This window comes from Blennius ocellaris, assembly GCF_963422515.1.
Source record: "Blennius ocellaris genome assembly, chromosome: 18".
In the NCBI taxonomy this organism is placed as follows: domain Eukaryota; kingdom Metazoa; phylum Chordata; class Actinopteri; order Blenniiformes; family Blenniidae; genus Blennius; species Blennius ocellaris.
This window is the reverse complement of record NC_137667.1, coordinates 4,112,201-4,132,851: the sequence shown is the minus strand read 5'-3', so window position 1 is coordinate 4,132,851 and position 20,651 is coordinate 4,112,201. Positions and strand designations below refer to the sequence as shown.

At 45.6% G+C, this 20,651-nt stretch overlaps 1 protein-coding gene across 2 annotated transcripts in view; it reads right to left on the bottom strand.

Annotated features, from left to right (window-relative positions):
• Positions 1-4,129: 4,129 nt before the first annotated feature.
• Positions 4,130-20,651, bottom strand: part of bcl11bb (BCL11 transcription factor B b) — a 28,549-nt gene continuing 12,027 nt past the window's right edge. For both annotated transcript variants that reach the window (XM_080513844.1, XM_080513843.1), the window contains exon 3: positions 4,130-6,982. In XM_080513844.1, the coding sequence (XP_080369970.1) occupies positions 4,917-6,982 (2,066 nt within the window). In that variant the 3' untranslated portion in view covers positions 4,130-4,916. The remainder of the gene's footprint in view (positions 6,983-20,651) is intronic.

The following is a 20,651-nucleotide window of genomic DNA, read 5'->3' as shown; positions in this document are numbered from 1 at the left end:
TGCATGTGAAAATATATTGGCAGGTAAAAAATGGGCAGATGTGAAGAAAGACGTAAATCATCAAGGCGGAGAAACAAGGTCAAGGTCTTAAAAAAAGAAAAAGACAGTGAGTTTCTGGTCAGTAGTGGTATTTACGTATCTAAGATTAGTGAACAATCAACGGATGACACGGCTCAGGGAGGTGTGCTGCAATAGTTTCGTTGCAGTTCCATGTCACGGCCTTCAGGAAGTCCCCGAGGCAGATACCACAGAACATACTGTCTCATCTGGTCAAAGCCTTTCATTGTTAAGGTTGTGCATGTTTGGTGGGTGTGGCTGTAAAGTTCTTGAAATGACATTTCAATACTTGCACTTCAATCCCCAATATGCAAAATTTATGAGCAGGTATTTTCATGACAAGCACACCTTCAAGCGACCATTAGCTTGCAAGATTTTTTTAATTATCCATTCATTCGTCTTCTTTTTGTCTTTAGTTATCTCAGCGCCCCCTGGGTTCCCTGTACAAAGTAAAAGCATGGTACACTCAGGTTGCCACGCCATTTCAAACACAGATACAGACAATCACTCACAGTGACTATAGAGACTACATGCAGCTTGACATTTTTGAAAATGACTCCCAAGGCGGAACTTTTTGAAAACTTTTTGAAAATACTTACATGTAGATCGTGGAAATGCTGCCACAGCGTTTGAGCGTCAAGGCAAAAATGCTATTTTTTTTTTTTTTCCAATATACTTCGACTCTGTCTCTATGGAAACGAGGGGATAATGAAACATTTTGGAAAAGTAACTTTTATGGAATGCTGCGACTGTGCAATTAGATGGACAATAACAACAATGGCGCCCTCCAGAGCGTCGTGACTCCTCGTCTACACTCTCCTGGGACTTGATAGTTTTATAGTTCAGTCAACCGTAATCGCAATCCAACTTGGTCGTTTAACCATACAAATGTCCGCGTACTTGCAATTATTCTCTGCATCAACACGAGTGTGGTTTCACGACAATGCTTGCCATGCTTTTTAACTCGTAGCATTGTGTAAATGGGCCCTACGCGCTAGAAATACATTTGTAATGAGCAATACAACCATAGATTGTAGTTTTCAGTGCCTACACGAATAAAACAGTTCATACAACGCTATGTTTTGTAGTTGAGCTGTTACAGGAATTTATTCAGTATATTTTTCAGGTTTTGAAAGGACACAGATTGGACTATCATAGTAATATAGCAACACTTCATTGTTGTACTGATATATTCAGCTGTGCAGTGCTGTGGTCCAAGGTTGGAGGGTTGATCCCCCATCTCGCTCTGTCCATGTATCAGAGTGTCCTTGGGCAAGCGACTGAATTATAAGTAAGTCCCAATGATGGGCGCGTACCTTGCAATGCAAAAATCACCATTAAGGTGTGCGGGTGAGTGAATGAGTGAGCGTGGCTGCTTGTGTAAAAGGTGTTGAAGTGACGGAAGTAGTAAAGTGTGCTCAACATGACGACTATGAGTAATACTTCACGCTCGAAAATAATACAAAAGGCAATAATCAGAATGGAAAGTCGGTTGAATCATAGAGCAATTGCAACATTTATTGAAGTGTTGGCTTTCTTGTATTGATTTTTCAACACATTACAAAAATACATATATGTTCAAAACAGCAGATGTGTCCTGTTCTGAATTCACTTTTTTTTTTCTTTTTTTTTTCTTTTTCACAATGATGCACTCCCCACCCCCCTCCCGGAGAAAAAAAAAAAAAAAGGAACAAGGAAACTATTTTGTACAAAGAGTGTAAGTGAAAGTTGTGAAAAGTGAAATATGAAAATGTATTTAAAATTACAGCTGTAAGTGCCATCACAAGACCTTCAACCAACCATGAGGAAAAACAGCGATAACGTAAAAATAATGTCCATGAAAGTCTCGTAAAAGTGATTTGGAAAAGCATTCCTGCGCAAACCATTGTGTTTTCCCCTGCCGAAGGTTCTCCCTTTAGGTTCATTCCTCTTTCTCTCTCTCTCTCTCTCTCTCGCGCTCTTTTCTTTTAAACATTTTGTTTTACATCCATGAAGGATAGCTTCACCAAAACAACAGGAGGAAATTCTTTCCCAGGAAAAAAACAAAAAAAAAACATACCAAAAATATAAGAAGATGAAGACACCAAAAGTCAATAATGGTATCATTGTTTTTAGAAAAAATAATGATCTGGCATGAATCTGCAATATTACATTTAAAAAAAAAAAAGGAAATCGTCCATACAGTGAACAAGTAATCATACAGAAGCATATTCATGTAGATAAAATCCCTCCACCAGGATAATCATACAAAACTGCTATGGCATTCAAATCATTAAAATGAACATTGGAGAAAACAATACTTTATTATCATTTTCAACACTTACACAGAGTATTTCATAAATGGCATACTTCGACACTGTAAACATATCGTAAGACTCGACGTCCGTGTGTGATTTGGGTCTCTGCGAGGGCGCCGTTGTTCATTATTTTCAGCGTGTTCATATGGTTGGATGGCTCATTTCGGCCTGACTCTGAGCCGAGTTCTCCGGGAATGAAAACGCCGTGCATTTACAACAGGACCTTGATTTCTTGCACTCGCGCATCAACATGTGTAAGCAAGCTGAGAGTAGCTCTTCAGCCGATGTCGCTTTTCATGTTAATTTCACCGAAACACATTGAACTACATTGTAACTGAATAGCTTATGAAGGGCTCTTGTGACCTCAACATCATTTCCTTTTCTAAAGATCGCAATAGGAGGAATTTGCATTCAAGGTACAGTAAATTTTCATTTTCTATCAAAACAAAGTGGCACAGATATATAAAAAAAAAAAAAAACCTTACCATAGGCCATAATAGCAGGTCAAACTTTCAAGTGACATTGATTTTGATGATTGAGAACTGCAGTACGAAAATGAAAAAATGTAGTCTCAATCTCCTTTCATGTGGCTCCGCTGCCTCTCTCCCTCTCACGTTCACTCGGTCTCACTCTGATGGTCTGTTATAAGATGTGGCCAGTAGATGTGCATTTGGGTACCAAAAAAAAAAAAAACACTTTTCATATGCTTCCAATTTCATTTGAATGACTATTCTCCCTGGTCAAGGTCCTGCTCTCTCTCTCTCTCCCTCCATTCCTTTCTCACACTTCTTCATTTCTCAATTCCAATCTTTCATTTTTGCTATACGAATAGCCCCTACTCAAGGTCGCCCGGCCTTCCCCTAGTGCAGCTGTGCTCAAAATTATCATAACTCATATGCCCCCCTCCCCTCATTTTTTTTTTTTTTTTTTGCACCAGATTCATTTCAGGATGAACGATGCAGAAAATAAAAATCGTAATCCCCAAAAGACACGAACATGCACACTGTCTCAAAATCTGTTACTGGGAGTTAAACCCATATCACTTTGTGAGGCGAATGAACCGGCTTCCTTTTAAAAGCCGCTCTAATGCATGAATCTGAGCTAGTGAACTGTGAAAAGACGCCGTCGGAGAGAGAGGCTTAGAGCAGACGGCAGAGAGGAGAAACACACGCGAACACATATTGATATGAATTTCATTTGAACCCCGTTTGGTGGATCCTGGGGAGGGGGGGGGGGACGACGACACAGGAAGTCAGCCTGGGTCGGAGAGAGCTGCCGCGCCGACGAGATCGAGGGAGGACTCCAAAAGAAAGTGTTACAATAGCACAAGTAGCTTCCCGTTAACAAATTATCTTTGAGTGAGCACACATGGGATGGGATTGTGGGGGAGGTAATCAAACGGGCCTGATAAAGCAATTATGCATGGTAGTTACATTTAGTATAGAACGTGGATGATGCAAGCAGCTGGTCGTCTGATTGTTTAGTTTTGGGGCGTCTTCCGGGGTCAGTCAGGGCTACTTTAACATGTTTAATTAAAAAAAAAAAAAGAAGAAGAAGAAGAAAAACAATATATTTACAAACCATAAACAGGACCATTCTCCTTCTCACATTAATCACAAGTAGTCTTAACTTATTCAAGGTATTAAATATGGTGGTTTAATCCTACATCGGGAATGTACTGAGCATCAGTTAAGGGTTTTTCCATTAAGTGCAACCGTTATTTATGTCCCCGATGAAGCAAGGACAGCAATACAGTAACTGCATTTATTCACATGCCAATGTTTAAAAAGGGCAGCACTCCCTGAATAAATTAATAGAAACTTATCAGGTCTTAAAGATAATGTTGGATTTTTAAAATCCAGCGTGGTGTTTTATTGTCAGGCTGACATTCAGTGCTTTAGGCCTGTATGAGGGAATGGATTGTAGTCCGCTGCTGCAGTCGATATAAAAAACAATTTTCATTTAAACTTTTAAAAGCTAACAGCTTCACACAAGTTTACTCTACATGTTAATAGGCTTCCTTAAAGGAAAGAAAAAAAAAGACTTGTTTAAGGGTGACTTCTTTTAATTTATCGTCTTTTAGGGGGAAAATTTTTTTTTTTTTTATCACATTTCAAAACTAACTCCATATGAAACCCCACAAAGATGTACCTGCACATGCCAAATATCATTACAAAAATCCAATAAATACAGAAATTATTGCACAGTAGAAAGGCTCCATGGATTCCTAACTGATAAAATCCTCAGTTTGCCAAGAAAAATACCAAGTTGGTCATTCTGGACAAGTTCTCGTTAAAGTTTTCCCTTTGTTTATATTCTCAGGTGGCAGTTTCTGTGACAAGAAAAAAGATGAACATCAATCAATCTCAATTTGTTTTGTTTTTTTTGTTTGTTTTTGTTTTTGTTTTTTTAAAGAGGGATTATCCAGCCAAGCACCCATTTTTAAAGAAGTGGTTATAGGGATTTGTGAGTTCATGTATGGGTGGAGTTTTTTTTTTCTTTTTTCTTTTACACACGTGTGAGGGAGTGTTTGTGTCGGCTGTATAGTTAATGGTAGCTGGCTTAACCTCTGTCTGCTTGCTCCAGTTTGACCTCACTGGCCATCAAATGTTCGCCGTGCCACTTCTTCATGTGTTTTTCCAGCGTGCTGTAGACACTGAAGGGCATGTGGCAGATGTCGCAACGGTACACCTCCTTCCCGAACTGCCCGTGGGTCTTCATGTGTCGCGTCAGCTTGGAGCTCTGGGCGCACGCGTAGCTGCACAGGTCGCACTTGTAGGGCCGCTCTCCCGTGTGACTGCGCCGGTGCACCGTCAGGTTGCTGCAGTTTTTGAACACCTTTCCGCAGTACTCGCAGGTGTCGTTCCTCCTGTCTTTAGAGCTCGGCGGTCTGCCCGGTCCGGGGCCCCGTAGGAGGTGAGGGGTGCTGCTGCCGCTGCGCCCGGAGGCACTGCCCGCCTCCATCAGCTCGCCGGGCGGGGTGGAGAAGCGGAGGCTGCCCGTCTCCGAGGAGGAATGCTCAGAGGAGGTGGCAAACGGTGAGTGGCGGGAATCGGCGAATCCCAGGAAAGGTTCTCTGATGAAGTGGCGCGACGCAGCGTAGCCCGCCAGGAGCTGGGAGTAGACGTTTTCCGGGGAGATGAGTGGTATGGTCGGGGGGATTTCCTGCGGTTCTTTTTCTATTTTGATCCTCTTGTTATTGGAAGGGCTTGGGCTGGTGATGGGGGTGGGCCGACGCTGGAACAGCCCAGGGAAGGCCTCTGCTTCAGAGACGCTGATCCTGCCATTCATCACGGGCCTCTGGACCTGCTGCTCTTCTCGCGCTCTGTCAAGTTCCCTCTCGTTCTCTCTTTGCCTCTCTGCTCCTCCCCTCTCTTCGCCATCTCCGTTCGGCTGTCTCTCCAAGCCCCTCTTGTTGGGGTTAAGTCTAAGGTGATTGTCCAGATGGTTGTACGGGTGCATGATGCCCACCCCACCACTGTCATTTATTCTGTCACTGCTCTGGTGTTTCTCTACAGGGGACTGCCTTGGACCATTTTCCCTTTTCGGGCCGAACTCCTGCGAGTCGTCACTCAAGTTGGAGTCTGGCCGACTTCCATTCCTCAGTTCTTCCTCCTCTTCTTCCTCCTCCTCCTCTTCTTCCTCCTCTTCCTCTTCCTCTTCCTCATTGTCCATCCCCATCCCCCGCGAATCACCTTCCCTGTTCTTTTCCTCGCCCTCGTCTCCCTCCTCTCTGTTTCCCTGTTCGGAGGAGCCACTCATGGACCCGGACTTGTTGTGCATATGTGTCTTCATGTGCCTTTTGAGCTTGCTGGCCTGAGAACAGGCGTGATCGCAGAGGTGACACTTGTACGGCCTCTCCCCTGTGTGGCTGCGTCTGTGTACGATCAGATTGCTCTGGAACTTGAAGATCTTACCGCAGAACTCACAGGATTTGGATTTCACCTGGGCCTGGCTCTGACCCTGTGTGTCAGGGGGGCTGGAGGAACCGTGTCCCCCCTGAGAGGTTGGTGGCTGCGGGGCATAGGTGAGAAATGACGGGGGCTTGGCGCCAGGCTGGAAAAGTGTAGGACTCAGTAGGCGGTGCATGGGCGGCACACGGTTGGGCGAGAGCGGGGGTGTGGGTCCGCCATTATTCGTTGTGTTGCCCGCCAGTTCCCTCAGCCGCCGGGAGAAGTCCATGGAAGGGGGCTCCATGGGGGTCATGCGCATTACCCTCTCAAAGGCACTGGGGTGCTGTGACAGCAGCCCCATTTCCTCTGGGCCGAGCCGCTCTAGAGGTGGTCTTGGGGGAGGCGGCGGGCTGACAAAGGGCGGCGTCGCAGGGAGTCGGGTCTCGATGTACCCCGGAGGATGGGGGTGTTCCCTGAGCAGGGGCGCTGCCATGCGGAGGAGGTGGAACGGGTTGTTGGCGTCACCGAGGAAAGTGGGGAGAGGGGAGCGAGGCAGGGCGTCAGCTCCCGGGGGCGGAGGCAGAGCCATGCGGGGAGTGAGGGAGCAGTGGGTGAAGTGGTTGTCCAAGTAGATGCGGATGCCGTGGATGTGCTGGGCATGCTGGAGCAGGAACCACGCACTGGTGAAGGTCTGCTTGCAGGTTGTACAGATGTAGCTGGATGGCTCATCTTTATCTGCAGGCCAAGAGAAAGAAGATTATTGTTAAAAAAATATACATATATATCCAAAAGGAAATACATCTGAAGACACCATTTATTCACGTTCAGGAAATCGATCTCGACTCTGAATTAACAGCAACGGTAGCTTTGGGTGCTTGTGTGTTTGCGTGTGAGCGTATTTCAGTCAGTTCCTGAGAATGAAACAGACGCACAAGCAGGATGTGTGTCTACAGGCTAAAGCGGGTGGCAGGTATCGCCCTCAGGCCACAACACATTATGCTAATTCTAATGTCAGCTAGGCTTTAATATACAGATCCATCTCGTCTACTCTGTCATTTCCATATGGAGACAGGGGAGGCAGCAGTGGAAAGGAACCCACCAATGGGGGGGGGAGGAAGGAAATATGAGAAGGTGGGGGTGGGAAGCAGGGGGTGGAGGAGTGCCGGGCTTAGATGTGTGATCCGACACAGTGAGATGAGGAGATGCTCAAAAGAGGAGGTGTGAACAGTAAAGCCCCTTCCGGTCTTAATACTGAATCCACATTAAATACCGCTCTACGTCACTGCTGGGATAATGAGCACAATAAAGCTATCTGTTGTGGGTTTACAGAAACACACACACACACACACTCACACACAAAACTGGATGTCACACACTGACAAATTGCCCCTTTAAATTGTGCGACTTAATAAGGCCAAATGAATCTATCAGTCACTGTGGCACGGCCCTGTCAGACTGCTTGTGACTCATAAAAAGAGCCTCTGTCGGGCTTCATCTAATTCGACGCAGGCTCGCGCCGAAGAGGCATTTCCACGGCCTCGTGTTTGCTTGTGAGGCATCTGCATCTACTTTATCATCAGCGGCTACCGCAAGTGGAGTCAAGTTGGTACGGTGGTCCCAAAGCTTGAAGCCCCGAGGGGCGAAACACAGACGGGGAAGTTGCTCCTGCCCAAAGTTTTATGTGATCAAGTCGAGTCCTCAAGATGGCCGACTGCCTCAAAGCCATCCTTTGTCATGGAATGTAAAACAACACATGCAGACACCGATACAATCCCAGGAATATTTCCTTTTCACTTTTCCCCCCTCTCTCTCTCTCTCTCTCTCTCTCTCTCCCATCTCGCTCACTGTACACCTCTAAACAGTCATAAATTCACACACACACACACACACGCACATGCTTGGACTGTGTGGAACAGATGAGCGAAAGCTGATGTTGGATCAGTGTCTAGTACAGGAAGCTGATTTGGCGGCGTGATTGGTTTGGCTTTCCCCAGGGGAGAGAGGGTCAGAAAAAGTTAATGAGGGGCTCATTTACTGATTCTGTCTGTTTTTCTCTGCTATTAGCGGGGCTCTGGTGTAGGCGTCACTCGCACTATTTTTTTTGTGCAGGGCGGGACACTGAGACCTGACTCTTGCTACTTAATGTGTGTGGGAGCGTGTGTTTGTTCACGTGCGCGGAGATGCATTGGGGATGTTGTTGGTTTTTTTTTTCTTTCCGAGTTCGCGTTTGCATGTGTACGTCTGTGTGTATGCGTGGGGCGAGTGGCGGGCTGCCTGCCCGTGTTTAGTTTGGCTAAGCTTCACACGGCCGCTTGGCAGCCGAGAGCTGGACAGCTTAACAGCTTGGACGAGGAGAAGAGAGCGAGAGAGGGAAGAGGAGGAGGAGGAGGAGGAGAAGAGGGGGTAAGAAGAGAGGTGGAGGGACTTTAAGGACCAGACGTGCTTGGGTACGCATAGATTCATTTACGCACACACACACACACGCACGCACACGCACACACACACACACACACACACACACGCACACACACATGCCCCCGGGGACCAAGTTAGGTCTATAGACTTGGGAGCTGTATAATCTCATCAACACACAGGGATCAATATTAAATGAAGACATGAGATTGAGAGAGGGATTGATGAATCTCTCTCAATTTTTCAAAGCGAGTTTCTCTTTTTCGTGTTTGTTTTGGTCCGCCTCCACTTTATCCACATTTTTTTTTTTTTTTTTTTTGTCTCCAAGCGTGGCCTCATCAATACAAGCTACACAATCAAATGCGGCCAGCAACACAACCTCCCCGGCAACCCCCACCACTACAGCAACACATTTGCATCTTGTCATATCTTACACAGACGTGCCATATGTTGTTAAAGGAAGCGTGGCAGCTAATAGAGTGGCAGCTGATGGCTGCTGCCTAATGACGGCCAAAGACAAATTTCATCAACTTCCCAAACAAGCGAGCGAGTGAGGGATTGGAGGAGGTGGGGGTTTAGATGGACAGCTGCTATTTTAAACATTTTAGAATATAATTGACAAAGCCACACATTATGTAATGCAATCAAATTAATAATAACATATATTGATAGATTAGATAGCGAGATAGATAGCTAGATAGATAGATAGATAGATAGATAGATAGATAGATAGATAGATAGATAGATAGATAGATAGATAGATAGATAGATAGATAGATAGATAGATAGAGAGAATCATGTGGGATTTCTTTGCTGTTTGTTAGATTGACAGTTCTCTCGAGCTATTGCGCTCACTCCCACCTGTATGTCTTTCGGTTGCCCAAATTTGGATTTTTCTCTCTCCGACTGACGGAAAGGCAAATTGTAAAAACCTCAAACCTGCAGGCTGCAAAACTTCCTCTTGTGAGGAGCATCAGAGACCGTCGCAAGGCACGGACAAATGCACACACACACACACACACACACACGCACACAGTAAGTTGCAGACATCCCCCTCACACGCAGGCTTGCACACACGCTGAGAGAGTGTCCCTGCTCAGCGCTCCGGCCAGTAAAAGCCTTCATTAAAGAATCACGGCGGGCCGTGTCATGCTTCAGTTTGAGGTAATTACAATCGTCTGCCTGACACACAGGCAGGGACCCCTCCACCGCTGACCGCCAAGGTCAACTACCAGTTAGAGGAGTTACATTCTCCTCACCGTGCCGTCACTGATGCTGGACCTAATCGCCCAATTTACTCCGGCACACACCATATGAACACAGAGACATGTATTCCTGTGTGTGTGTGTGTGTGAATGAGACTGAGATGATAGGTTAAATAAAATGGAGTCGCAGTCGGACTCAAGTGACACGGTACACTGCATTTTGCTGCTCTTTGTCGTTTTTGCTGTAGAAATACCACTGTCTATAAATAGTGCAGTGCATTAGGATCCACCTTTAAAGGACTATTAGTTATTTTTCTGCCCAGGTGTTCACACTGGCAGACTTGCCCATGAAACGCAGGAGCACAATAGAAAACTCAGACCAGCTTAGGAGGGCAGCCTCTTTGTCCTGTGAAACAAAACGAGGGCTAAGGGCCAGGAGGCCTGGAGGAAGTTATTAAAACATTGGCACATACGTGGAGCTGAGGTAGGCCAGTAATAATGCTCTCCCTCTCTCCTGGGTTGTTTTTTTTTTTTTTTAACAAAACCACCGGGCCAATTAAGCCAGTCTTCAGGGACTAAGATCTGAGCTTTACATCTGATTTTATTCTTTCCAGATTGCCTTTTATAGCCATTATTTTGCCTTAAAAAGTACAAACAAAATGCCAGTGAATGAAGGGGAGCCACGGTATTGACTGTTTGCATATGGCCAAGGCAGAAAAAGTTGGTGTGAGGTTGGCAGGGCTGACTTAGACGCCGGGCGTATGGTGCAGACATGTGGATTTGAGTCTAATATAAGAATTTACTCTTCAGCCTCCAGCCTGAGCCTGATTTATATTTCAGAGCCTGGGCTCCCTCCATTTACATTGCACTTACATTTTGGGGCTTTTATCAGACGCATTAATCCAGAAGGACTTATAATAAGACCACAGAAGAATAACAAAATTCCACAAGCTCGGCCTTCAACGAGATGGGCAAGCGAGAGCGTCTCAGCTGACAGTGAACGGCGAGTGGATGATAATGAATGTGCACTGATGCCAAATTAACTCTCACAAGGCTCAGGGAAATATAAATCATAATTGAAAATAAGTAGCAGTTGAACGCTGGCCCCCTCCAACCTCCCGTCTGTAACCACATTTAGCAGGCGAGCGACGGCTGTGAAGCAAACAGAAGGCAGCGCGTTGAAGCAACGCCGCTTTTCTGCAGAAGCAGTGGAAACGGAAAAGGCCACTGCAGGTGTTGGCCGTTAACAAGGAGATGAGCAGGGCAGCAGAGGATGTGGTACGGCAGCGTGTGTCGCGCACGCGCACGTGCACGCGCGCTTGCAGCATTCCTGGAGTTCGGGTTAGCTGCACTGTTCCAACATTCCATCAAGGGCGACAGAAAGCCACAGTGACAGATTTGCATAGAGAACAAAGCCGCCCGCAGGCTAGGCCACTGGGACACAAACCTGCCCCAGCAGCTCCTCCTCTCCGCTGCCCCTCCCGTGCACGCACACACACACACACACACACGTGCTCTCCTCCACCGAAAAGGCGTGCACGCACGCACGCCAATGCAGACTGTGGGAGTATACGCGCGCGTGTGCACCTGTCAGGGGTTAGCTGACACCTCTGCTGCTGGCAAAGCAGCTCCTCATTAGCATGGCTGTGATCTAGGGGTCCCCAGGGGTCCCAGCCTCCTCACCTTGCCCCCACCCACCCACCCTTACACAACCGCCCTCACACCTCTGCTCCTCCTACTCATCCCCTGCGCTTGATTCACCTCCTTCTCCCCCCCCCCCCCCCCCATCCGCTCTGATGGCCTGTTTGTCACGAAGGGAGACGAGGGTGGGAGGCTAATCAGGAAACTCGAGGGGGGGGGGGGGGGGGGGGGGGGGGGGCGCAGGTCAAATGCGTGTGCACTGGGGTACAGGGGGAAGCTCGGACAGTAAACTGTGGCTGTAGGCAAGCGACAGCAGACTGTCACACACATATGTAGTAAAAAAAAGAGAGAGAGAGAAATAAGCAGAGACTGCGGAGGGTGGCAGCGGCAGGCAGGGGGTAAGGCTCTCACACAGTGTGGCTGGCTCCATGCTAACTCAAACCAGCTTCAGCCTGCTAACCATATACATCTGTGTGTGTGCGTGCGCGCCCGCGCAAGTGTGCGTGCGTCTGCAGCCACTATGACCGGCCGAAATTCCTGACAGCCCATAAGAGAATTTAAAGCAACAGCACTCCCAAAAGTGTGCAAAATATCAAAATATTTATTCTTTCACTCTCTCCGTTGGTTTTATTTAACGGCTAATTGAGATATGAATGTTTTCTCTTCCTCCAGTCCGTCCGTCCTGTCACGTCGGTACTAAACACCTGTACAGGATATCTGGGTACTCCGCCCTGACCCTCATGCCTCCTGGGATGTGGGTCAAATGAACAATAAAAGGGATCAGGTATCTCGAACAACTTGATCACACACACACACACACACACACACACACACACACACACAGTGCAGCAAGTCCAGCTACACAGCAATGCACGAGTGGAAAAGGCTCGATGGAGGGAGCACACATTACCACCCTGAGATGAGCTGCCCCGGCCCCAAAGAATAACTGGCGAGACCTTTCTGTCAGTAGAGAGCTATGGCTATGACTTTTGGCTCGGGCTCTATAGGACAAGGGGTGAGAAAGAGGGAGTAATACAGACAAAAAAAAGGAAGAAAAAAAGGGAATGAAAAGAAAAAGGGAGCTCCATAAAGTGCATTAGCTAAGCCCTCTGTGGCATTTCTCTAAGCCTGACTCATCGCCATCAGCTCCTAACCAATCCCAGCTCCTGCGTGTGTGTCTGTGTCTGTGTGTGTGTGTGTGTGTGTTTTGCTGGTGCGCGCACACACTTGTGGGGTCTGCTGTCTGTCATGTGACGCTGACAAATGGATGACACTCAGTCGTGCTTGTGGTTGAAAGAAGATGTAAAAGAGAGAGAGGAGCAAGATGGAGGGGAGGATTAATGGGGGAGACGGAGGAGGGGGGGGCTAAATGAAGATAGGACAGAAAAAGAGGTGGGTTTAAAAAAGAAAAAGACAACCAGTGAAAAAATAAGGGAGGAAGTGTGCTTTTGTTTTTGTTGATCATCTGCATTTTCATTTCAATAGAATCCCCCCCCCCCCACACACACACACACACACACATTTTAGCATGATGCAGCAACAAGGCAGAAAGACAGCATGGATTGAAGCTTCCTCACTGAAAAAAAATCCACTATTAGGACAGTAAATAAATGCAAGATGAGAAAAGGTGCAGTGATGCAGCAAAAAAGAAAAAAAGATGCTTAACACTTGTTGAGGCGATGGCATCAAGAGACAAAAAATTGAAAAAAAAAAAAACTTCGAGCTTCCTTGACACTGAAATCGACTGACTTTGTGGACTCACACAATGTTTGTTTAAGGTTTTACATCCAAATGAGCTTCAGTCATACCCCTCGGGGACTCTCACTTTGTCCACAAAGTCAATTTCCTATTCACTGCCACTGAATAGGAAATTGACTTTGACATGAGAGTGACATGTGAGTTCTGTTTTGTGGGTTTATTAAATTTTTCATTGGATCAATCATTTTATACAAACAGTATATAAAAATGTATTGTGCGAGGTGGTGTGTGTGTGTGTGTGTGTGTGTGTGTGTGTGTGTGTGTGTGTGTGTGTGTGTGTGTGTGTGTGTGTGTGTGTGTGTGTGTGTGTGTGTGTGTTTTAAATTAAGGCAGGGTGAGAATATGCCTTTTATTGTTGCAGCCTTGATAAATTAAATGAAACAAAAGAAAACCATTCACAGAGTTACAATGCTCATCTCAACCTGTGATAAGCGTGTGTGCCCCCCCCACCCCCCACCCCCCCAATTGTCTCCAAGGATGTGTCTCGTGCATTGACATGTCACCACATTATATCTATACAATGGCGCCTTTGTGCCTCCGTTTGATGCGTATGTGGCACTGCATGTCGTGTATATATACGTGGTTTTTTCTCTCTCCTCGTGCATATGCCTGTGCTCGCTGTGTGTCTTCTGGTCCACCATCCTGCGACAGATATTCTTTCAGCAATTTCTCTAATGGTTCCCAGCTGGCTTCTGCCCATTGGAGCCAAGCAGCCAGTCCCACTTAACTAGCAGCCCACAGGAAGATACCACCGCTGCCTTGTGTGGCACACAAGCCCATCCAGCCTAATCAGCTCACAATAAAACTCTCCCGTAACATACTTCACACGAGGCGCTGGAGTCCATTCCAGCGACTGGGAAAGAGAACACTCGTGATCTGACTCAACCATTAGTCCGTCTTTTTCTCGAGATTAATATTTAATTGTGGCTACTTAGCGCTACGAGGGGATGCGGTGATTTTTTTTCCGCTCGCACATAAAGCAGAGGCTGCGAGATTCACGGGGGGAGTGCAAGGAGCGTTACATCATTTAACACCAATTTGCCAGCTATCTAATTGCTGTTAGCTTTATGAAAGTGAAGTAACCAAAGAATGCAATTGAAGAAAAATGTTTTTTTTTTTTTTTTCCTTATTGAATTCCTCAGGTTGATATGGAGCTGTGGCTTTTCGACGTGTCGGAGGAGGAGCCAGCCCTTCGTCTTGCCGATATCTGTCACGTTACGAGACATTATTTTTACTGGCTGTTGGGGAACGCTTGCATAATTTGAAATATCAAACATTTCTTCATATAGCGTCTGCGACTGGTGCACTGAAGCTATAAAATTAGTTTTAAAATGTGGGATTTCCTTGCATTATTGTAACTTTTGTTTAAATAATGCAAGGATATGACCTTTAGCTCTGATGCCGCTGATGTAGAGAAATGAGTTTGGCTTACCCATCATCCCAGAAGAACCTGTTTAAAACCTGACAGCTTTCTCACGTGGTCTCTTATTTTTCATTATGAACCAAAAATTAGCCGCTGAGATTTTTCTAGACTGCTTATATCCTAGACACTAAACAACCAGCTGTTAGTTTCAGCTTCACATTTATCTCACAAAGATGAGAGAGGAACTCCTAAACCTTGTCGCACAGCTAAAGATGAAACCTGCTTAAAGCAAAACACATATAGATAAAAATGAATTCGCACCGGCTATAATCCCACAAATAAAAGAAAACAACGGGTAATCAATTTGAGCTTTTATGTTAAACGGTGCGCCTGGCTGTCTTTATGTGTGTGTGTGTTTGATCTCTTCAGCTATATTTACTGTCTTTAAAGTCCTGTTGGGATCCTGTTTAAGGCCAGTGGCACAGCATTATTAACGTTGCAACGGTCATGTCTTCAGGGGCATTCTGTTCTCTTTCTCTCCTCTGTGCCTCCAGATATGCTCAGGTGTGTCAAACGGTCTCTCGTCTCACACCGTCTCCAGCACATATCCTCAGACTCCCTCGTACGTACACAATCGCAGGCATGAACACAAATTCGTCGTTCAACACCCAACACATATTTATGAAGTGACATGATGGGGCTGAGTTTGGCCCCAGGCCTCCCCCTGTGGGTTCCATGTGGCCTCTCCCCCTCTCTCTCTCTCTCCCTCTCTCTCTCTCTCTCACTCTCTCTCTCATTTCTTTTCTCTTTCTCGTTTTCTCTCTGTCTCTGGCTGTTATCACGCTGATACATTTCCTGCTCCTGGCACGGCTCCTGCATAGCTTATGGTTAAAGAAAGCTTTCATCTATCCAGTGCCTTTAGGACACACACACACACACACACACACACACACACACACACACACACACACACACACACACACACACACACACACACACGCACACACACGCACACACATATACAAGCACTGGTACGGGCCAGTGCTGCCCCGCCAGACCACAGGCCCAGACAAGCTCCGCTGGCACCAATCACCCCGATAACATCTTAGGCTTTATTTCATTTTGGCTCGCTCTGCTCTGCTCTGGGAAAGACCGGCAACGGAGAAGAGGGCTTTGTGGAAAAGTATGAATTACGCCAGTACACAGGCAGAGCGTAGCCCCTTAACCTGAAGCAGTTAACTCCCCTGTATGCAAGGCCATCTATGGACATGACAGTGCAAGTCCTGTTTGATCCAGGAAACGGATCAGAGCGGACGGCTCTTTCTTATTCGTTTTTTTTTTTTTTTTTAATGCGTGTGTGTGTGTGTGTGTGTGTGTGTGTGTGTGTGTGTGTGTGTGTGTGTGTGTGTGTGTGTGTGTGTGTGTGTGTGTGTGTGTGTGTGTGTGTGTGTGTGTGTGTGTGTGTGAGAGAGAGAAACAATGCCAGATCATCATAAAAACTGAATGAAAAAAGCCAGGGGTACAGAATGGCTCTATTTAAAGGGAGTTTTTATGCAAAAAAAAAACAAAAAAGTCAAAAGCTCGCTTGAAGCATTGGGAAACTGTGTTTGAAATATTAAACATCAACATGTGTTCCCAAATAAAAATGATCCCGGTACTCTCCGGTAATCTACGGTCTTTACTGCATGCAGGTTTTTTTTTTTTTTTGCAGGAACTGAACTTTTTGTCACCCCCCCAAAGAAAAATCCATAAAAATTATGAAGAGTTCCAGAAAAGAGATTATCGAATTGAATCATTTTTAATGGGTTTCCTCATTCTTTAATACAAAATAAATTACCCTTTTCTTATATTAGGTTGGAGGCAATACCTGAACAGATTGATTCAAATCAGCTAGGAGGGGGAAAAAAAAAAGTAATAGTTAAAAATCAAAGTGATATTCACCTTCGTACTCAATCTATGTTTTTGATTCTGGAAATTTTTGACTCATTTCAGTGAATGGCCACCGTGTGTGAGTGGGCTGTATAATGCAGATGATTTCTGTATCAATAGGATGTTGTTTGCACACTGAATGTTGTTGTTGGCACACACCACTGACTTATATTTAGGTGACACGCCAACAAAAAGGCAGCTTATGTTTGTCATGTGTTTGTGTTCTCCCTCGGAGTAATTGCTCGAGACAAATAAGTGCATGAAATAAGGGGAATCGTAAGCGTGCCGTGAAAAGCTTTCAATATCTCTTGTGGTGAGGCAGCCTGTAAAAAGGGGTAAAGAGGAAGAGAAGAAGAAGAAGAAGAAGAAGAAAAAAAAAAGATATGACATAAACACTGTCTCCTTATTTTCTTCTGCCACTATCCCACCCAATCAGAGCAGGACACTAATAAGATAAGGGGAGAGGAACAACAACAGTGCAGCAAGCGGGATTACCCCTGTCTGACTGGCTAACAAGCACCATCTCTCCTTGCCTTTTCACAAATACTAATGGTAGCCCTTTTTCATCCCCCCAAACACGCTACTTTTCTGTTGATAAATGGGAGCGAATGCCCCGGTCAGAAAATCTCCCAATTTACTGGTTAAAAGGGGCACATGATATGTTTTCCAAAGAAGCTGACGCAAAGATTTTTATCAACATGTTTGCTTGAAGCATTCAGTTTTTAGGTGTGTATGCAGAAAGTTTTGACTTAAAGAATATTACGCTACTCTAAATTGTTAGATATAACACTAAATGTACATCAGACGTGACTCAGCTACTGTATGAAACAGTCAAACGTGCCTTGATTATGATGATTTACACGACGCAAGATCATAAAAGCCAGTCGGAGCTTCCCACAGACACAACACAAATCATGATCCATAGCGGCGTGTCTGTGAAGTTTACATCAGCGCCTCACTCCAAAGCGTCGCACAAAAAAAAAAAAAGAAAAACCCCCAAACAAAAACAGTGTTTGTGTTGAATACCAAAGCGCCATCATCACTCTCCATGCGTAGCCGGGACGAGGGTGTGAGGTTTCTAATGCCTCCTCAGTAACGCTGTTAAGGAGCAAAGAGTCCACACATCTGGAAGACACAGTCAGTCAGCACATGCTGAAAGTTAGCGGTGGCGCTCGCAGTCCAAATTAGTGGCAACTTTTATTCCCCCGCTGTGGTAGGAAAATATCAAATCTGCTGCCATATGAGTGCCATAAAGCAGGCTGCGGAGTGTTTGATGCCTTCATGTGGGAGCCTTTAAGCCGTGTGTGTGTGTGTGTGTGTGTATGCGTGTGCACGAGTGTGTACGGTGAGATGCAGGGCTTTAGCGGGGAGATGAGAGTCGCTGTGCGCATTCCTACGCGCACATGCTCTCAGTGTGTGTGAGTACTCCTGAACGTATGTTTCTCTTTTCCCCGACACACACACACGCCAATACGTTCCTGTGTAAGTGTGTGTGTGTGTGTGTGTGTGTGTGTGTGCACGTGGAGGCTGTGGCAGCGTGCAGCTGTGCCATTTTAGCAGCTTTCTTATAGACCTAGTTGACCCTGCCGCACAGAGCAGACAGACAGACACAGGCAGAGTCAGACGGCCCCTGGGGTGGTCCTGTCTGAGGCGCGGTGTTATGGGCCAACAGCACTAGGGGCCCATATACAGGCGGGAACACGTATACTGTAATTGTATGCACGCGCGCACACACACACACATGTGCACGCACTCAGACGTGTTTGAGGATTTCAATGCTCCAACATGGATGAAGAAATGGCAAAAATATGACTGCAAATATTTACCCTTTATATTTATTCTGAGGTGAAATCTCCCTTTGGCTGGGTTTTACTCAACTTCGCCATTGTGGCGCATGTGCAAACTGGAGGAAGTAGCAGCAAGTGCATGCATTGCTCACGGTTTCACTAAATTGTCGGAAATTTTTTATTGTGTTTGTTTTTATTTTAGTTTTTTTTTTTTTTTAAAGGTCCTTTATGTGCAGTGAGTCAATTCTTACTCAACCTGCATCGGGCTACAAGTGGCTGTACAGGAGTCGCTCTAGTTTCAGTTACAAAAAGTGATTTGCGTGTTTTCATTTGCATGCAAACATTTTTGCAAAAGTCCAAACAAAATCTACAAACGCAAAAGGCAAAAGAGGCAAATGATTGTCAACATGTGTCGGGTATGTAGGTTATTTCAAAAAAAAAAAAAGGTATGCAAATATTTCCAAAATTGAATTGGGCATTGTTTAGTGAAAACATGAAAAGACAAAATCGGTGCTACAAGTCTATAAAAGTGTCTGTATGTATTCTAAAAGATGTTCTGGATTGAAGTGATGACGGAGTGTAGCACTCTTTTTTTTCTTCCTTAAAGTGGAACAAGGAAATATTTGCCACTCACAGCACGAGGGAAACACACACAGACGCGCGCACACACACACACAGACACACACACACACACACACACACACACACACACACACACACACACACACACGCACACACACACACACACAAACAAGTGAGAAAATGAAAATAGACACACATGCCTACCAGCAGACACAAGATAAATTCATTGGCAAGGATTCAAAACACGAGTGTAAGAGCATATAAACATGCTCAGACTGCGGCAAAAGACACACACACACACACACACACACACACACACACACACACACACACACACACACACACACACACACACACACACACACACACACACACACACACACACACACACACACACACACAGCTACCTACACAGCTCCCACCATGTGACCCCTAATCACAACCCCAGAGCTTGGACATCAAATGAAGCAAGTTTTTTTTTTTTTTTTTTTAAATCATCAGGAGTAATTAACGCATTTTCATATGCAAATGTGATTAATGCAAAACTACAAAGTCATTATGCAAATCGACTTTTCCTTGAGCCTCTGTACAAATATTCACAGCTCAAATCAGGGATCAGTCTCGCCATCTTTCTTTTTTTATCTCCTCTCCCTCTCTCTCTCCCTCTCTCTCTCTCTCTCTCTCTCTCTCTTTCGGAGTAGAGATAATACGTAAGTAGCATGTGAAGTTATTTCTAACTCACGCAGTGTGTGTGTTTTCATGCGATGGGCCGGGGCTATGGCATTACGCCGCCTGCCTACTGATTACTGGCTGCTTGGCACTGGAGCGAGACAGGGAAGCCGGCGTACAGGGGAAGGTATGAATATGCAAAAGCCTGATTGCTTTTCATGATTAAAGCCTATTTAATATGGAAATGAGAGCAAGCCAGGTGATTAAAGGAGCATTGGGTGGTGGGGCAAAAAAAAAAAAAAAAAAATGGCAGGGGAGGGAGGGAAGGAAGAAGGGAGAGGAGAGGGACACCTTCAAATCTACACTGATGGAGAGAGGTGTGGAAGCAGGAATGTCACCGATGATTTAGTGCAGCGGCTTTGAAACAACTGTCAAACATGGAGGGTTTGACCTCTTTGAGCATAGGGGGGGGGTCACTCCGGATTTTAGGAACATTTTGCAGGATTCACTGCACGCGTTCATCCAGGAACCACAATGACTCATTTAAGGTGAAAAAAAACAAAAAACATCCCTGGTTCCCCATTAGCTCATACGATCTTATCGTGTCGAAATGCTCCTTCGCGCTTAACACACTTTCACACCCGCAGACATTTTTTTTTTTTTTTTTTTGCTCCTTCTCCTGTAGGTGTGACAGTTTTAAAGTGGCTGGAAGCTCATTACAATACTTTGATCATGGAATCTAGTGCCATTTGGGCTCAGCTCAGAACGCCGCTTTTCCGAAACAACAAAGTGAAAAAGCGCAGTCTTCGGCCTAATATAGCGACGGGCCCAGAAAAAAGTGACAAGTGGGAGATCAGAGGTGGACGGAGAGAGAAATGTTTGAGGATGTCGCTGTCGTTCACATCGTCTCATGAAATATTTACCGTGTGATCTCCATACACTGTGGTTTGTAGGAATGAGAAAGAGAGAGAGAGGGGTTGTCATGATGTGACTTCGCCCGCATGTACTGGATTGTCTTAAAGTGCTCCAGGGGTGGGGGGGGGGGGGGGGGGGCCAAC